The sequence below is a fragment of the Oncorhynchus nerka genome, linkage group LG20, assembly GCF_034236695.1.
Source record: "Oncorhynchus nerka isolate Pitt River linkage group LG20, Oner_Uvic_2.0, whole genome shotgun sequence".
In the NCBI taxonomy this organism is placed as follows: Eukaryota; Metazoa; Chordata; class Actinopteri; order Salmoniformes; family Salmonidae; genus Oncorhynchus; species Oncorhynchus nerka.
The window spans coordinates 66,837,283-66,855,872 of record NC_088415.1 but is presented as its reverse complement, the minus strand read 5'-3'; the positions used below and the strand labels follow the sequence as shown (position 1 = coordinate 66,855,872).

At 43.2% G+C, this 18,590-nt stretch overlaps 1 protein-coding gene across 1 annotated transcript in view; it reads left to right on the top strand.

Annotated features, from left to right (window-relative positions):
- Window positions 1-18,590, top strand: part of LOC115102994 (tensin-3-like) — an 89,421-nt gene that overhangs the window by 52,513 nt on the left and 18,318 nt on the right. The window contains exons 14-17 of the mRNA XM_065005690.1: window positions 9,011-9,168; window positions 9,360-9,492; window positions 9,620-9,703; window positions 15,165-15,306. Of these exons, the coding sequence (XP_064861762.1) occupies window positions 9,011-9,168; window positions 9,360-9,492; window positions 9,620-9,703; window positions 15,165-15,306 (517 nt within the window). The remainder of the gene's footprint in view (window positions 1-9,010; window positions 9,169-9,359; window positions 9,493-9,619; window positions 9,704-15,164; window positions 15,307-18,590) is intronic.

The window sequence follows — 18,590 nt, the reverse complement described above, 5'->3', positions numbered from 1 at the left end:
TGCATTCATCTTAAGATATCTAGGTGGGACAACCACATATTACAGTCATAGTAAGTTCATTTTTCCTCAATAAAATAGCAAAGTCTAAGCTAGTAAGGGGGAAGGGGTCAAGTGTGAGTTTAAGTTTGAAGAGGTAGGGTTTCAGATTTTTTGGGAAGATGGACAGGGTCTCTGCTGTCCTGGTTCCAGCATTGGGGTGACAGGTCAGAGAAGAACTCTCCCACCACTTAAGGGTGGGAGGGCCAAGAGACCAGAGGTGGCAGAACAGAATGCTCGGTTTGGGGTGTAGGGGTTGAGCATCAAATCAAATGTATTTATAAGGCCCTTTTTACATCAGCAGATGTCACAAAGAGCTTATACAGAAACCTAGCCTAAAACCCCAAATAGCAAGCAATGCAGATGTGGCTAGGAAAAAGTCCCTAGAAAGACCGGACCTCAGCAGTAAATGTCAGTTGGCTTTTCATTGCCGAGCATTCAGAGGTCGAGACAGCAGGTGAGAGAGAGAGAGAGAGATGGGAGAATTAGAGGGAGCATACTTAAGTTCACACAGGACATCAGATAAGACAGTAGAATTTCACCAGATAGGTCAGACTGACCCTAGCACCCCAACTATTGAAGCTTAGCTACTAGAGGCTGAGACAGGGGTGATAGGGGGACACTGTAGCCCTGTCCGACGATACACCCGGAAAGAGCCAACCAGGCAGGATTAAACCCCACCCACTTTTCCAAAGCACAGCCTCCACACCACTAGAGGGATATCAACAGACCACCAACTTACTACCCTGAGACAAGGCTGAGTATAGCCCACGAAGATCTCTTCCACCTCATGAGCTCGAGGGAGGCGCAAAACCGGACAGGAAGATCACGTCAGTGACTCAACCCACTCAAGTCGAGTATAGCGAGAAAAAAAACCTGGAACTACGTGATGGCATGGATGAGCACTAGTAAGCCAGTGACTCAGCCCCCGTAATTGGGTCAGAGGCAGAAAACCCCAGTGGAGAGAGTGGAGCCGACCAGGCAGAGACAGCAAGGGTGTCTCTAGTGCCTTGCCATTCACCTTCGAACCCCTGGGTCAGACTACACTCAATCATAGGATCTACTGAAGAGATGAGTCTTCAGTAAAGACTTAAAGGTTGAGACCTAGTCTGCGGGTCTCACATAGATAAGCAGACCATTCCATAAAAATTTTGCTCTATAGGTGAAGCCCTGCCTCCAGCTGTTTGCTTAGAAATTCTAGGGACAATAAGAAGGCCGCGTCTTGTGACCGTAGAGTATGTGTAGGTATGTACGGCAGAACCAGATCGGAGAGTCCATGAAATCCTTTGTAGGTTAGCAGTAAAGCCTTGAAATCAGCCCTAGACTTAACAGTAAGCCATTGTAGAGGGGCTAGCACATAATATTATTTTTTTTGTTGTTCTTGTCAATATTCTAGCAGCCGTATTCAGCACTAAATGAAGTTTATTTAGTGCTTTAGCCGGGTAGCCAGAGAGTAGAGCATTGCAGTAGTCTAATCTAGAAGTGACAAAAGCATGGATTAGCTTTTATGCATAATTCTGGGACAAAAAAATTACGAAGATGGAAAAAAGCTGGCCTTGAAATTTTCTTGAAATGTTCGTCAAAAATTAGATCAGGGTTCATAGTAACGCTGAGGTCCTTGACAGTTTTATTTGAGACGACTGTACAACCACCTAGAATAATTGTCAGCTCAAACAGCAGATCTCTTTGTTTCTTGGGGCATATAATTAGCATCTCTGTCCTGCCCTAGTTTAAAAGTAAAATATGTGCTGCCATCTACTTCCTTATGTCTGAAATACAGGCTTCCAGGGTAGGCAATTTTGGGCCTTCACCATGTTTCATCGAATTGTACAGCTGTGTGTTGTCCGCATAGCAGTGAAAGTTGACATTGTATGTTCCAAATGACATCACCAAGAGGTAGTTTATAGTGAAAACAATTTTGGTTCTAAAACGAAATCTTGAGGAACACCGAAACTTGTCATTGATAAACCATCCACAGAGACAAACTGATATATTTCAGACAGATAAGACCTAAACCAGCCAAGAACTTGTCCGTGTAGACCCAAAATAGGGTTTCTAAAAATTGTGGTGATCGATAGTGTCAAAAGCAACACTAAGGTCTAGGAGCACGATGAAAGATGCAGAGCCTTGGACTGATGCCATTAAAAGGTCATTTAACACCTTCGCGAGCGCAGTCTCATTAGTATGATAGGGTCTAAAACCAGACTGTATAAATGATTTGTCTTCAGGAAGTCAGTTGAAGTGCAACAGCTTTTTCCCCAAAAACTGAGAGGAATGGGAGATTCGATAAAGACTGATTAGATGTAAAAAAATAAAAAACATACCGGTCAAGGTCTGTCTTTTTCAGGACAGTGGAGTGGAGGCTGGTATACAGTTGTCAGAAGTTTACATACACCTTAGGCAAATACATTTAAACTCAGTATTTCACAATTCCTGACATTTAATCCTAGTAAAAATTCCCTGTCTTAGGTCAGTTAGGATCACCACTTTATTTTAAGAATGTGAAATGACAGAATAATAGCAGAAAGAATTATGTATTTCGGTTTTTAATACTTTCATCACATTCCCAGTGGGTCAGAAGTTTACATACACTCCGTTAGTATTTGGTAGCATTGACTTATAATTGCTTAACTTGCGTCAAACGTTTCCGGTAGCCTTCCACAAGCTTCCCACAATAGATTGCTTGAATTTTGGCCCATACCTCCTGACAGAGCTGGTGTAACTGAGTCAGATTTGTAAGGCCTCCGTGCTCGCACATGCTTTTTCAGTTCTGCCCACAAATGTTCTGTAGGATTGAGGTCAGGGCTTTGTGATGGCCACTCCAATACCTTGACTTTGTTTCCTTAACCCATTTTCCACAACTTTGTAAGTAATGCTTGGGGTCATTGTCCATTTGGAAGACCCATTTGCGACCAAGTTTTAACTTCCTGACTCATGTCTTGAGATGTTGCTTCAGTATATCCACATATTTTCCTCCTCATGATACCATCTGTTTTGAAAGTGCACCAGTCCCTCCTGCAGCAAAGCACCCCTACAACATGATGCTGCCACCCCCATACTTCACGGTTGGGATGGTGTCCCCATGTGCAGTTGCAAACCATGGTCTGGCGTTTTTATGGCAGGTTTGGAGCAGTGGCTTCTTCCTTGCTGAGCGGCCTTTCAGGTTATGTCAATATAAGACTCGTTTAACTGTGAATATAGATACTTTTGTACCTGTTTCCTCCAGCATCTTCACAAGGTCCTTTGTTGTTATTCTGGGATTGATTTGCACTTTTCGCACCATAGTACGCTCATCTCTATGAGACAGAACGCGTCTCCTTCCTGAACGGTATGATGGCTGCGTGGTCCCATGGTGTTTATAGTTGCGTACTATTGTTTGTACAGATGAATGTGGTACCTTCAGCCATTTGGAAATTGCTCCCAAGGATGAACCAGACTTGTGGAGGTCTACAATTTTTTTTCTGATGTCTTGGCAAATTTCTTTTGATTTTCCCATGATGTCAAGCAGAGGCACTGAGTTTGAAGGTAAGCCTTGAAATACATCCACAGTTACACCTCCAATTGACTCAAATGATGTCTAAAGCCATCATCAAAGCCATACATTTTCCAAGCTGTTTAAAGGCTCAGTCAACTTAGTGTATGTAAACTTCTGACCCACTGGAATGGTGATACAGTGAATTATAAGTTAAATAATCTGTCTGGAAACAATTGTTGGAACAATTACTTGTGTCATGCACAAAGTAGATGTCCTAACCGACTTGCCAAAACTATGGTTTCTTAACAAGAGATTTGTGGAGTGGTTGAAAAACAAGTTTTAATGATTCCAACCTAAGTGTATGTAAACTTCCGACTTCAACTGACTCAGTCACACCAGCTCTGTCAGGAGGAATGGGCCAAAATTCACCCAACTTATTGTGGGAAGCTTGTGGAAGGCTGCTCGAAACGTTTGACCCAAAGTAAACAATTTAAAGGCAATGCTATCAAACACTAATTGAGTGCATGTAAACTTCTGACCCAATAGGAATGTGATGAAGGAAATCAAAGCTGATATAAATCATTCTCTCTACTATTATTCTGACATTTCACATTCTTAAAATAAAGTGGTGATCCTAATTGACCTAACACAGGGAATTTCTACTCTGATTAAATGTCAGGAAATGTGAAAAACTGAGTTTAAATGTAATTGGCTAAGGTGTATGTAAACTTCCGACTTCAGCTGTACATATATATATTGAAATTTGCTGTCGTAAATGTTACCAGCACCTTTGCGGGATGTGCGGGGAAAGGCCTTATTTAAAACAGTAGATTCATAAGGCTTGAGCCATGTTTCAGGCAGGCCAATCACATCAAGGTTATGACCAGTGCTTAGTTCATTGACTACGACTGCCTTGGAAGTGAGGGAACTAACATTAACATTAAGTAGTCCTATTTTGAGGTGTGAGATATTATTACAATCTCTTTCAATAACGACAGGAATGGAGGATGTCTTTATTCCAGTGAGATTGCTCAGGCGAACCCTGCAATGTTTAATTTAGCCCGGCCTAGATCGAGGCACAGACATGGTCTCAAATCAAATCAAATTCTATTGGTCACATACACATTGTTAGAAATGGGGAAAGCTGAGCTGACTACACTGACTGTGCTATTGGTAGACTCCACTAAGCTGTCAGGCTGGCTATCCCATTGTGGAGCTAGAGGAGTTAGAGCCCTGCCTATCTTGATAGGTAAGATGAGAGTCCATCACTCCTCAGCAGGCCATGCTTGGTCCTGTTTGTGGGGGAGTCCCAGAAAGAGGGACAGTTATCTACAAATTCTATCGTTTACTCGATGCCAACATATCTTCCTAGCTAAATTGCACGCTGAAGTTATGTTGCGCTTGGTGACGTCTGACTGTTTCATCCTAACATCGTTGGTGCCAACTTGGATAACAATATCCCTATACTATTTACACTCACCAGTTTTAGCCTCAGCCAGCATCATCTTCAGGTGAGCCTTTATGTGGGTAGCCCTGCCCTCTGGTAGACGATGTATGATCGTTGGATGATTCTAATATTGCGGACAATGGAGTCGCCAACAACTAGGGTTTTCAATTTGTCCGAGGTAATGGCGGGAGGCTTCGGCGGCTCAGATCCAGTGACAGGTGGAGGAGAGACCTGAGAAGGCTCGGGCTCTGACTCGTTGCTTTGTGTGGAAAACTGAATGAGCGACACCAGTCGAGCATGCTAAAAGCATTTATTTCCAGTAGCCATAAGAAAATTGCCTGGGATTAACACTACTACCTGTATTTACTGGTGGCACAGACACTGTATCATCCTTTCCTACACTTAAATTGTCCTTGCCTAAAGATTGCGTCTGAAGCCAAGCTTGCAACTCGGCTGTCCTCACCATAAGGTGATAGTTCGCCTTTATATTAAGAGTACAGCGACTGCAATGAGAAGGCATAATGTTGCAGTTGTAAGGAGCGATGCAGGAGATGAGAAGCAGGTACAGGGAATGAAGGTTTAATAGCTTGCAGACATGAAACGGAACAGGAACAGCGTCTGGACAGGAACACTTAACAACAACTAATGCGGACACAGAGAACACCACCGAGGAACAGACAGGGGAGCGGGGGCAGGTGTGACAATACCCTCCCACCCCCTTCTAGGAGCGCCACCCGGCGTCCCACCTGGGCGAGCCTGGGGAGCCGGTTGAGGCATGGGAGTCTGACGATCCAGCCGAGGTGTGAAAGCCTGACGATCCGGCCGAGGTGTGAAAGCCTGACGATCCGGCCAAGGTGTGAAAGCCTGACGATCCGGCCGAGGTGTGAAAGCCTGACGATCCGGCCGAGGTGTGAAAGCCTGACGATCCGGCCGAGGTGTGAAAGCCTGACGATCCGGCCGAGGTGTGAAAGCCTGACGATCCGGCCGAGGTGTGAAAGCCTGACGATCCGGCCGAGGTGTGAAAGCCTGACGATCCGGCCGAGGTGTGAAAGCCTGACGATACGGCCGAGGTGTGAAAGCCTGACGATCCGGCCGAGGTGTGAAAGCCTGACGATCCGGCCGAGGTGTGAAAGCCTGACGATCCGGCTGAGGTGTGAAAGCCTGACGATCCCGCTGCGGCGGAGAAGTCTGATGGGCCGGCTGAAGCATGACGTGATATGGGAACCTGTCGAGCCAACTGAGGCAAGGAAACCTCTTGAGCTAGCTTGGGCGTGACAGCCCGATGAGTCAGCTTAGGCACCCCCGGTTTCATCGGCGGCGGCCCCCGGGTCTGTCTCCAACAAAACAAAACCCGAAAAAACTCTATGATGCTTCTTGTAATGGTGTCCACATTCTCTATGGAGCGACGCAGGAGAAGCAGGTACAGGGAGTGAAGGTTTAATAGCTGACGGACATGAAACGGAACAGGAACAGAGTCTGGACAGGAACATATAACAACAGTTAATGCGGACACAGAGAACACCACCGAGGAACAGACAGATACAGGGGGTAATCAACAACGTGAAGGAGTCCAGGTGAGTCCAATGAGCGCTGCTGGTGTAATGATGGTAACAGGTGCGTGTAAAGAAGGGTAGCCTGGCGCACTCGAGCACCTGGGACGGGGAGCGGGAGCAGGCGGGACAACAGTAGCTTGTTTTCGTCCGGAGGAGGTCCTGCAGATCTATGTCCAGATAAAGCCTCCATGGTGAAAACGTTTAATCAAAAAAAGTGTTGTGAGGACAAAACTAAAACCTCGGTAAAGTTGTTAAAAACAGAGTTTGATTAAATAATTATTAAGCGTATAAAGCTAAAAGGTTTGGCAGGGAGCCAAGTAACAACAGTACAGCAGTGCAGAGACAGTCAGCATAGCCTGAAGGTAAAGAGTGGCAGTTCCTCTTGCTGCTCCGTAGGCAAGGACCATGGTCTTGAAGTGGAATGCGAGCTTTGACTGGAAGCTTACAGAGGGATAACATGGGAACATAGGGAAGGTTGAACATTATGCAGGCTGCAGCATTCTGGATAAGTTCCAGTGGTTTGACAATATGGCAGACAGAGAGACAGACAGACAGAGAGACAGAGAGACAGACAGAGAGACAGAGAGAGACAGACAGACAGACAGACAGACAGACAGACAGACAGACAGACAGACAGACAGACAGACAGACAGACAGAGAGACAGACAGACAGACAGACAGACAGACAGACAGACAGACAGACAGACAGACAGACAGAAAGAACAGCTGTAGCCATAGATCCCATGTGTAGAGCAGCTGTATAGAAGACATGCACAAACACTGCCACACTCATGAACAGTGAACACTTCACATGAAACATCCTGAACATTACAAGCAAACTCGCTCAACGACTCGCCTTTGACACTGTTGTGTACATGTCAAGCCCAATTTATAAGGGAATTTCCGGGTTGTGTAGTGTCTCCTTTCCTTCGTGGAAATAGGCGAAGTACTGTCCTACTGTCGTGCTTATGTTTGCTGAGTGACTAACATAATCTTAACCCAAATCATGATATCATTTTAGGAATATCTGATATCTCTACAAAGTGAGGGCTCCCAAAAACTGAAAAAGATAGCAACATCCCAAAAATGACTGTGTTTACAAGCTAAAGGACAATGACGAGATCCCCCCCTGAGAGCAGCAGTTCGAGAGGTGATAGTGAGTCGTTGCAGTGTTTGTCTATCACATGGTAATGAGATGGCCATTCATTCAGATCCTCTTCAAAGAGCTCAACTCCCCATGATGCCTCCAACCCACAACAGAGACAAACTTTTAGTCCAAGCGCGCATCCACTTCAAGACCATAGTACTTGCCTATGGATCTGCAAGGAGAACTGCCCTTCCTTACCTTCAGGCTATGCTCAAACCCCCAATCAGAGCACTCTGTTATGTCACCTATGGTCTCTTGGCCCTCCCACCCCTACATGGTCATCTTCCGCTCTGCGTAATCAAAGCTCTTCTCTGTCCTGGCACCCCAATGGTAGAACAAGCTTCCCCCTAACGTCAAGACAGTGGAGTCCCTGTACATCTCCCAAAAAGGTCTGAAACTCTACTTCTCCAAAGAGTAGATGAAATAAATCCCACCCCCCCAGAAAAAAACAGCCTGCTCTTGTCTTTTCCTACTAGCACTGACTTTGCTGATAACTTCTTTACTGAGGGAAAGTGTATTTACTACGACTGTGATATTTATATACATTTTAAGATGAATGCACACATTTTAAGTCGCAACAGGAAGCGTGAATTATTTTGTGCATTATAATCAATAAAAAAAATTTGTAGGGGTTGATAACCTTTTTAGTTTGGGAAATCAAGTCGGACATTTCAAAAGACAAACTTTAGAAGCATTTTTCAAACTCAAATCCACTACAACTTTGCATTTACTAATTTGCAGGAAAAGCAACAAAAGAGTGATCCAATTAAGATCCTACCTCTGTAAATGGCTCAAATGTAAATGTTAATGTACAAACAAGTGTGCCTAGCCAGACTGAAACATACAGGTTTCGAAAAAAAACGGACACACACTCAAAAGAAAAGATGCTGACCGAGAAAAATACAACAAATGAAGTCCAAAATAACACACACACACACACACACACATACGCACACGCACACACACACCGGGAGGCCTTAAATTAGCACCCCGTGCCAAGTGGAGGGTCACCCCACGCCAGTCATTCACAATCCTGACCCCCATCTCACATTCCTCTCAGCCCCCGCTGCATTCCTCACCTGTCCACTCACAACGACACAGACACTAGTACTGAAGTTATTGGAGTGGTATAATGACTCCTAGTAGAGATTGTAGTGAAGAAGTTAGAGCCAGAAGTCTTTGGTATGCTATTGCTTCACACATTGCATTTCACTAACATGGCTTAACGGGTTGACATCCTTCAGATGCGTGTATTTCCTATAGGTTTGTGGTGGTAGAGCTTTCTGGTATGTTCAACGTTAATGGCCAGTTCTCACCCTCCTGTCCGTCTCCGTGTTTGTGTGTCTGTTCAGCTGCCCCATTGTCCGTTGGGGACGTCAAAGTGGACTCCATGCAGAGTCGGCAGGACATTGATGTCACAGATCGCCCAGGATTCGGTGGCTCACGCTGGGGCGTGCAGGAGGAGTACAAGAGCACACGGACCTACTCACCCTGCGTACCTCACTCCCAGGTACAGGAACACACTGAAACCGTGTCTCACTGACTCCCAATGTCTGTCAATACCGTGTCATTATCTTGCTTGTGTGCCCTATTTTGTGTGTTCGTGCCGGGTTTTGCTGTGTACTGTTTTTGCTGGGTACAATGAGGTGATGTTTACACACGTTTGTGTGTGTGTGTGTGTGTGTGTGTTTTGTATTACAGCATGGCATGCTGTTCAGGAGTGACAGTGTGGACTACAGAGCTCAGGGTCCAAAGATGGACAGCGGAGTGGAGGCTGGTAGTGACGTGACTCCTCCTACTCCTGCCTTCCCCATCTCTCCCCCTACACCTTATGGTAAGAGCATCCGTTATTGTCTTGTGTATTTTTCCAGGGGTCTGTGTGTGTGTTCATATGATGGCTCTCGTGATCGTTGCTGAATTACTGGATTTTAAACCTCATCTCGTCTTCTATGCTTCCATAGTGAAAAACATGGCGGAATTCACTCACCTGAGGCAAACTCCGTCTCCCAGCATGCAATCATATGGAGCTTACAGGACGGAGCATGGTAGGTCATTGTGGCAATGTGTACTGTACCTCTGGAGAATGTAGTCTCTAAGCTGTGTGTATCACAGCACACTGACATTCTCATTCATTCAGATGAAGTGAGATAAATGTTGAAATATATTCTTTAACACAATGGATTACAGTTGTTACTCAAAAAAATATTTCCATTTTTAGAGTATAGAATTATTCGTAGAAATACCACTAGTCTCTAAATAAAGTGAATAGATGTATTGAAATGTCAGGCCATTGTGAGGTGAATAGATAATGTGGCACTTGACCTTTGACAAAGCCATTTGATTGAAGGAGCCAGACCATGGGGCAGTGAAACAATTGATAGTAAGTGTTCTATGTAGGGAAGTGTACACATTGGAAGTGATAGAGTCTATTCCACTCATTCTCCCTCTCATCCCCCTCTCCCTCTTTACTTAATCTCTCACTTAATTAACAACAGAGAGTGGGTGATGGAGAAAGATAGTGAGTGAGAGAAGGAGCTCTAGGAGACAGAGAGGGACCCAGTACTGTCACATTCCATAACTAATGTCTGAGAACATTGTGTTGGTTGGAGGCAGTGCACTAAACAAAGCCAGGGACTGCCTCCCTTCCCTGGGGGTTCCATACCAGACTCTCTCCTCCCATGGTTGGTTTGGAGAACGTCTGTGTGGTTTCAGTCCTGAAAAGTTAGTCTTTTATAGCATGTTGTGTCAAAGCCTTCAGTGCCTGAAACAGTTACATTTTTTGTTTGTCCGTAGAAGTTTTGTTGTGGTCTTAGATGTTTCTCAGTGGTGGAACACACCCAGTTATACAGATGGAGGCTCTTAAAGTGAGCCAGTCTGCTTCAGCAGGAAAATAATTCCGCAGCAACAGAAATTGTGAATTACTATGTTGATTATAATGAATAGACATGTTTGTAGGGGTTGATACATTTCAAGTCTGAAATTTCAAAGTGGAAATTACAAACTTCAGAAGCCTTTTTAAACCTAAAGTATAATACATGTTTAAAATGTCCTGCATTGCAGCAAAGTTTTCCTGCATAAGGGTGCTCAAATTAAGATCCTTCATCTGTATCAGTGGAGGCTCCTCAGAGGAGAAAGGGGAGGACCATCCTCCTCAGTGAATTAAGCACATTAATCCGCTTTACAACGGGTGTGGAGCCCAAGAGACATACATAGGCGGCGTTTGAGTTTCAACTTTGGGGGAGATGATTTTCACCTTAACAATGCAACTTTAAAATAAAGGTCCCATTTGAGAACAGTGTTTTCCAGCTAGTTGATTGCATTTTGGAACATTTGCGCTTTTAGCCTACTGCCATGTGCGCACTACAGATCCATGTTCGATCCCGGGCTGTGTCGCAGCTGTCCCCGACCAGAAGACCAATGAGGCGGCGCACAATTGGTCGTCCGGGTTAGGGGAGGGTTTTGACGGACAGGATCTCCTTTTCCCATCGCGCTCTAGCGACTCCTGTGGCAGGCCGGGTGCATGCACACTGACACGGTCGCCAGTTGTACGGTGTTTCCTCCAACACATTGATGCGCCTGGCTTCCGGGTTAAGCGAGCAGTGTGTCAAGAAGCAGTGAGGCTTGGCAGAGTCTTGTTTCGGAGGACGCATGGCTCTTGACCTTCGCCTCTCCTGAGTCTGTACAGGAGTTGCAGCGATGGGACAATACTGTAACTACCAATTGGATATCACGAAATTGGGGAGAAAATAATAATAAATAAGGTGATGGCTCCGGATGAATGGCACGACAATGGGCCTCAGGATTTTGTCACGGTATCTCTGTGCATTCAAATTGCCATCGATAAAATGCAATTGTGTTCATGGTCCATAGCTCAAACCATAACCCCACCACCACCATGGGGCACTGTTCACAATGTTGACATCAGCAAACCGCTTGCCAACACAACGCCATTCACGCTGTCTGCCATCTACCCAGTACAGTTGAAACTGGGATTTATTTGTGAAGAACATACCAAGAGGACGCCATACACGTTGTCTGCCATCTACCCAGTACAGTTGAAACTGGAATTTATCCGGGAAGAACATACTTCTCCAACATGCCAGTGGCCGTCGAAGGTGAGCATTTGCCCACTGAAGTCAGTTACAATGCTGAATTGCAGTCGGGTTAAGACCCTGGTGAGGAAGACAAGCGTGCAGAAGAGCTTCCCTGAGAAGGTTTCTGAATGTTTTTGCAGAAATTCAATCAGTTGATAATATTCTCACCAGGCCTAATATTTCCCACCGTAATGTCACCTAAAAAAATCCATGCCTTTTGTGGCCAAAGTAGCCATTGTGCCCTTGGGCTGAATATAATACACTGAACAAAAATATAAACGCAACATGCAAGTGTTGGTCCCATGTTTTATGAGTTGTCCGTGATTGGGAGTCCTATAGGGCGGCACACAATTGGCCAAGCGTCATCCATGTTTGGCCAGGGTAGGCTGTCATTGTAAATAAGAATTTGTTCTTAACTGACTTGCCTAGTTAAATAAAGGTTAAATAAAAAAATGTAACATTGTGCTGGGTACAATAAAAGGCCACTCTAAAATGTGCAGTTTTGTCATGCAACACAATGTCCCAAGTTTCGAGGGAGCGTGCAATTGGCATGCTGACTGCAGGAATGTCCACCAGAGCTGTTGCCAGAGAATGTAATGTTCATTTCTCTACCATAGGCCACCTCCAACATTGTTTTTATATCAGTATATCAAATTGGCCTCACAACCGCAGACCACGTGTAACCATACCAGACCAGGACCTCCACATCCTGCTTCTTCACCTGCGGGATCGTCTGAGACCAGCCACCCGACAGCTGATGAAATTGTGTGTTTGCACTACCGATGAATTTATGATACATTTATAAACCCAAAAGCTTAGCTTGACTTGGCATAGTTCCGGTGTTGGATATCCATAGCCAGCTGGCTAACATAGCATCCCTCTCTGTTTGAGTAGGCTAAACCAGCTAGCTGCATTTGCTAGCTAAGTGAACGTTTTTTTTTAAATACAAGCAACTATCTCTCTCTCTCTCTTGCTTCTCCTTGATTTTGGAAGAAATTAAATTGTTCAAAACGGATCAACTATTGTCTTTTTCTCTTTGAGTAAACTACTCACCACCTTTTATGCATGGCAGTGATAGCTGTAGCATATGCTTTCAGTACAAGATTCATTCTATGAGCCTTTGATTGGGTGGACAATACGTCAGTTCACGCTGCAAGAGTTCTGATAGGTTGGAGGACGTCCTTCAGAAGTTGACATAAATTAGGGCTGTGGCAGTCACAGCCGTTGACTGTGAAGCAAACAACTGCCGGTCTCATGGTAATTTACTGTTAATTAACATAAACACATTTAGCATCTCCTGGCTTCCACGCATAGCCTGCAAGCCACTGATGCAGTCCTTTGGAACATCTACATTTAAAAAAGTCTAATAAATCAATTTAATAGAGCCTACCCCATTAGAAAAGGTCTAAAGAAACATATGATATGAAGAAAATGTAGTCTCTTTTTCAGAAGAACAGAGTAGCATACTCTGATTTGTCCTCATGTTAGGCCTTGATATAGCTAAGCCATATGGCTGTGGGCTACACTAATTAATTTAACAAATAAGATTTGCTTAGAATTCCGTGGCGTTATTTTTATTATCTTATAGTTTGAAGAATACAATTGAACGAGGCTGAATAAAATAGAAAATATATTTTCTCCAAATGATTTCCAAGAAAGTGTGCACATGCGGCTATTCTGTGTTGAGCCATTTTCAGGCTGGGGTCCTTTTTTCGCAATTTCTGCCTGACTGACGTGCCAAAAGTCAACTGCCTGTTACTCAGGCCCAGAAGCCAGGATATGCATATAATTGGTACCATTGGATAGAAAACACATTGAAGTTTGTGGAAATGTTTTAAAAAATGTATGAGACTACAACACAATTGATATGGTAGGAGAAAATCCAAAGAAAAACCAACCAGAATTTTTGTTTTTGAGAGACCATCCTCTTAGAATGGAAAGCAGGCTGCACACACTTCATCAGTCTCTCAATCACAATTTGACATCAATGGCTGATGTTTTGTGTACTGAAGTCCACAAGAGAAGGGAAAAGGTGAGAGGAGGAGAGCGCATAGATAGTTGTGAGAAGGAATGATATATACAATGAGAAAAGTGAGCATGCTGTTTTTATGTAGCTGCAATGAAAGTGAACTGTTTGCTGATGTAGAGATGTATCATGTACTGGCATATATATTGAAGGCACCATCTGCAGTTGCTGGATCCATTATTGGACTTTTAAATTACTTGTATATACTGATTCCTTATTGGAGAATATAACTTACAATTGCCTCAGGAGCATTAATTCGCTTTTGCCCCTTTATTAAACAATAGTTTAGGGTGTAGAGACATAATCAGACATGCCATAATAACCTTCCGTGGTTCCCTTCCTCTGAAAACAGTCACGAAGAGGGTTTTTGTTCCAAATTCAGTTGAGTAGTTGACAGAGTTGTGCCACCCTGTCGTGACTGTGGGTCATTGGTGAGGAATGGCAGTGATGATGTCTGGGGTTATACTCACACACACACACACACACACACACACACACACACACACACACACACACACACACACACACACACACACACACACACACACACACACAGTGACTGTTGTCATAGTGACAGTGATCTGTGTCAGAGGGGTTGTGAGAGTGACAGCATCCCCAGACTGATCTGTTCCCCCACTGTGCCCACTTCATCCAAGCACGCACTGCATATCGAATCACCGCATTCAGCCGTGCCATGGTTACAGCGGGTCGAGACATCGGGTGCCCCACCATTTTTTTTACATTTCCTTGATGAAAGTGCTAGTGTCAATAGAAGGGGCGAGGGACAAAAAGATACCAGTCCCCCTCTCTCTCGTCTCTTTGTCTGCCTTGCCCTCCACATTCCCATAGAGATAACTGGTAACCCATGGAAACATCCGTCATTCACTAAACTGTGTGAAATACGTGGACTGGAAACATGTGGTTTCAGGTTTTGGGGGCAGGCACCTGTCAGGGCCTCCATGTCAGTGATAAAAGATTTATTCAATTATGTTGGGGGGCTCTGCTAGGCAGAGTAATCGGCTCTGTACTGAACAGAGCAATGGATGGCTGCTGTACTGTTGAGCCAGCAGCAGACTGACTGGAGAATCATTTAACTCCACTGCTGACTGCTCTCTTTACTATTGGATGTACTCTAAATATGTCTCACCTGGGGGGACAGCACATTTATGTGACTGAAATGCTTAAAGTTATGGTTAATAGATGAGACATTTCTGCTCCGTTTCTGTTCATGTAATATCCAGATGTTTTGGAGAAACTGGATGAAATTCGATTTATTTTGGAGTGTCTGTCAACAGACTTAGATTTAGTGCATTCCATCCCTACTTCTTGAATGTAATAACCTATATGTGTAATTTGTAATATATATGCCCTCTCACACCCCCACAGAGCCCAGAGGTTACTTAGAGATGATTGGTCATGTTCCCCAGTCCGCAGAAGAGGGCCTTCCAGACTCTTCCCCCAGCTGCCATAGGTCCTTCAGCTCCTCTCGCTCGGCGTTCATTAGTGGGATGCCACAACGGACAGACAGGTACAGCCAATCAAATACAACGCTTTCGCACAATTATTAGAAGCCCAGCTCATGTTTATTCAAAATGTACAGTATCAGTCAAAAGTTTGGACACACCTACTCATTCAAGGGTTTTAATTATATATATTATATATTTTTCACATTGTATAATAATAGTTAACTTCTTGCGTCGAGCCATCCCGGATCCGGTATCGTGACTACAGCCTCAAGCTCATTACCATAACGCAACGTTAACTATTCATGAAAATCGCAAATTAAATGAAATTAATCTATTTGCTCTCAAGCTTAGCCTTTTGTTAACAACACTGTCATCTCAGATTTTCAAAATATGCCTCTCAACCATTGCAAAACAAGCATTTGTGTAACAGTATTGATAGCTAACGTAGCATTTAGCGTAGCATTTAGCGTTAGCATTCAGCAGGCAACATTTTCCACAAAAACCAGAAAAAGCATTCAAATAAAATCATTTACCTTTGAAGAACTTCAGATGTTTTCAATGAGGAGACTCTCAGATAGCAAATGTTCAGTTTTTCCTGAAAGATTATTTGTTTAGGACAAATCGCTCCGTTTTCTGCGTCACGTTTTAGCTACGGAAAAAAAACTGTATCCAGGATTGTGTAAATCTATCCGCAAGCTCATTAGCATAACACAACGTTAACTATTCATGAAAATCGCAAATGAAATGAAATTAATCTATTTGCTCTCAAGCTTAGCCTTTTGTTAACAACACTGTCATCTCAGATTTTCAAAATATGCTTTTGAACCATAGCTAAACAAGCATTTGTGTAAGAGTATTGATAGCCTAGCATTGCATTAAGCCTAGCATTCAGCATGCAACATTTTCCACAAAAACCAGAAAATAATTCAAATAAAATCATTTACCTTTGAAGAACTTCGGATGTTTTCAATGAGGAGACTCTCAGATAGCAAATGTTCAGTTTTTCCTGAAAGATTATTTGTTTAGGACAAATCGCTCCGTTTTCTGCGTCACGTTTAGCTACGAAAAAAAACCTGTATCCAGGATTGTGTAAATCTATCCACAAGCTCATTAGCATAACACAACGTTAACTATTCATGAAAATCGCAAATGAAATGAAATTAATCTATTTGCTCTCAAGCTTAGCCTTTTGTTAACAACACTGTCATCTCAGATTTTCAAAATATGCTTTTGAACCATAGCTAAAAAATCATTTACCTTTGAAGAACTTCGGATGTTTTCAATGAGGAGACTCTGTTAGATAGCAAATGTTCCGTTTTTACAAAAAATATTATTTGTGTCGACTAATCGCTCCGTTTTGTTCATCACATTTGGGGAGGGGGAAAAAAAATATATATATTAAGTCATTAAAACGCGAACTTTTTTCCAAATTAACTCCATAATATCGACAGAAACATGGCAAACCGATGTTTAGAATCAGTCCTCAAGGTTTTTTTCACATATCTATCGACGATAAAATCCATCGTGGCAGTTTACTTTCTCTTCTGAAGAAATGGAACGCGCATGGACCTACAGATTACGCACACAGGACACCGGGCGGGACACCAGGTAAATGTAGTCTCTTATGGTCAATCTTCCAATGATATGCCTACAAACACGTCACAATGCTGCAGACACCTCGGGGAATAGACAGAAACCGCAGGCTCATTCATGGCGCATTCACAGCCATATAAGGAGACATTGGAACACAGCGCCTTCAGAATCTGGGGCATTTCCTGTATGAAACTTCATCTTGGTTTCGCCTGTTGCATTAGTTCTGGGGCACTCACAGATAATATCTTTGCAGTTTTGGAGACGTCAGAGTTTTGTCTTTCCAAGGCTGTCAATTCCATGCATAGTCGAGCATCTTTTCGTGACAAAATATTGCGCTTAAAACGGGCACGTCTTTTTATCCAATAATGACATAGCGCCCCCATAGGTTGAACAGGTTAAGACATCAAAACTATGAAATAACACATGGAATCATGTAGTAAACAAAAACATATTAATAAAATCAAAATATATTTTATGTTTTAGATACTTCAAAGTAGCCACTCTTTGCCTTGATGACAGCTTTGCAGGCTCTTGGCATTCTCTCAACCAGCTTCATGAGGAATGCTTTTCCAACAGTCTTGAAGAAGTTCCCACATATGCTGAGCATTTGTTGGATGCTTTCCTTCACGCTGCGGTCCACCTCATTTCAAACCATCTCAATTGGGTTGAGGTCGGGTGATTGTGATTGTGATAGTCATCCGTTCGCCAACTCTGGGTCTCACAAAGACACGGTGGTTGGAACAAAAAATCTAAAATTTGGACTCATCAGACCAAAGACAGATTTCCACTGGTCTAATGTCCATTGCTCGTGTTTCTTGGCCCAAGCAAGTATCTTCTTCTTATTGATGTCCTTTAGTAGTGGTTTCTTTGCAGCAATTGGACCATGAAATCCTGATTCACACAGTCTCCTCTGAACAGTTGATATTGAGATGTGTCTGTTACTTGGACTCTGTGAAGCATTTATTTGGGCCGCAATTTCTGAGGCTGTAGCAGAGGTAACTCTGGGTATTCCTTTCCTTTGGCAGTCCTCATTCCTTTCTTGTGGTAGTCCTCTTTAAGTGCAGTTTGCGACTGCACTTAAAGAAACTTTCAAAGTTCTTGAAATGTTCCTGATTGACTGACTTCATGTCTTAAAGTAATGATGGACTGTCATTTCTCTTTGCTTATTTGAGCTGTTCTTGCCATAATATGGACTTCGTATTTCACCAAATAGGGCTATCTTCTGTATACCACACCTACCTTTTCACAGCACATCTGATTGCCTCAAACACATTAAGAATGAACAAATTAACTTCCACAAATTAACCTATTAACAATGCACACCTGTTAATTTAAATGCATTCCACATGTCTACCCCATGAAGCTGGTTGAGAGAATGCCAAGAGTGTGAAAAACTTTCATCAAAGAGTGGCTACTTTGAAGAATCTCAAATTGTTCAACACTTTTTTGGTTACAACATGATTCCATATGTGTTATTTCATAGTCTTATTATTATACTATTGTTCTACAATGGAGAACATACAGTTGTGGCCAAAAGTTTTGAGAATGACACAAATATTAATTTCCACAAAGTTTGCTTCTTCAGTGTCTTTAGATATTTTTGTCAGATGTTACTATGGAATACTGAAGTATAATTAAATGTGTCAAAGGCTTTTATTGACAATTACATGAAGTTGATGCAAAGAGTCAATATTTGCAGTGTTGACCCTTCTTTTTCAAGACCTCTGCAATCTGCCCTGGCGTGTTGTCAATT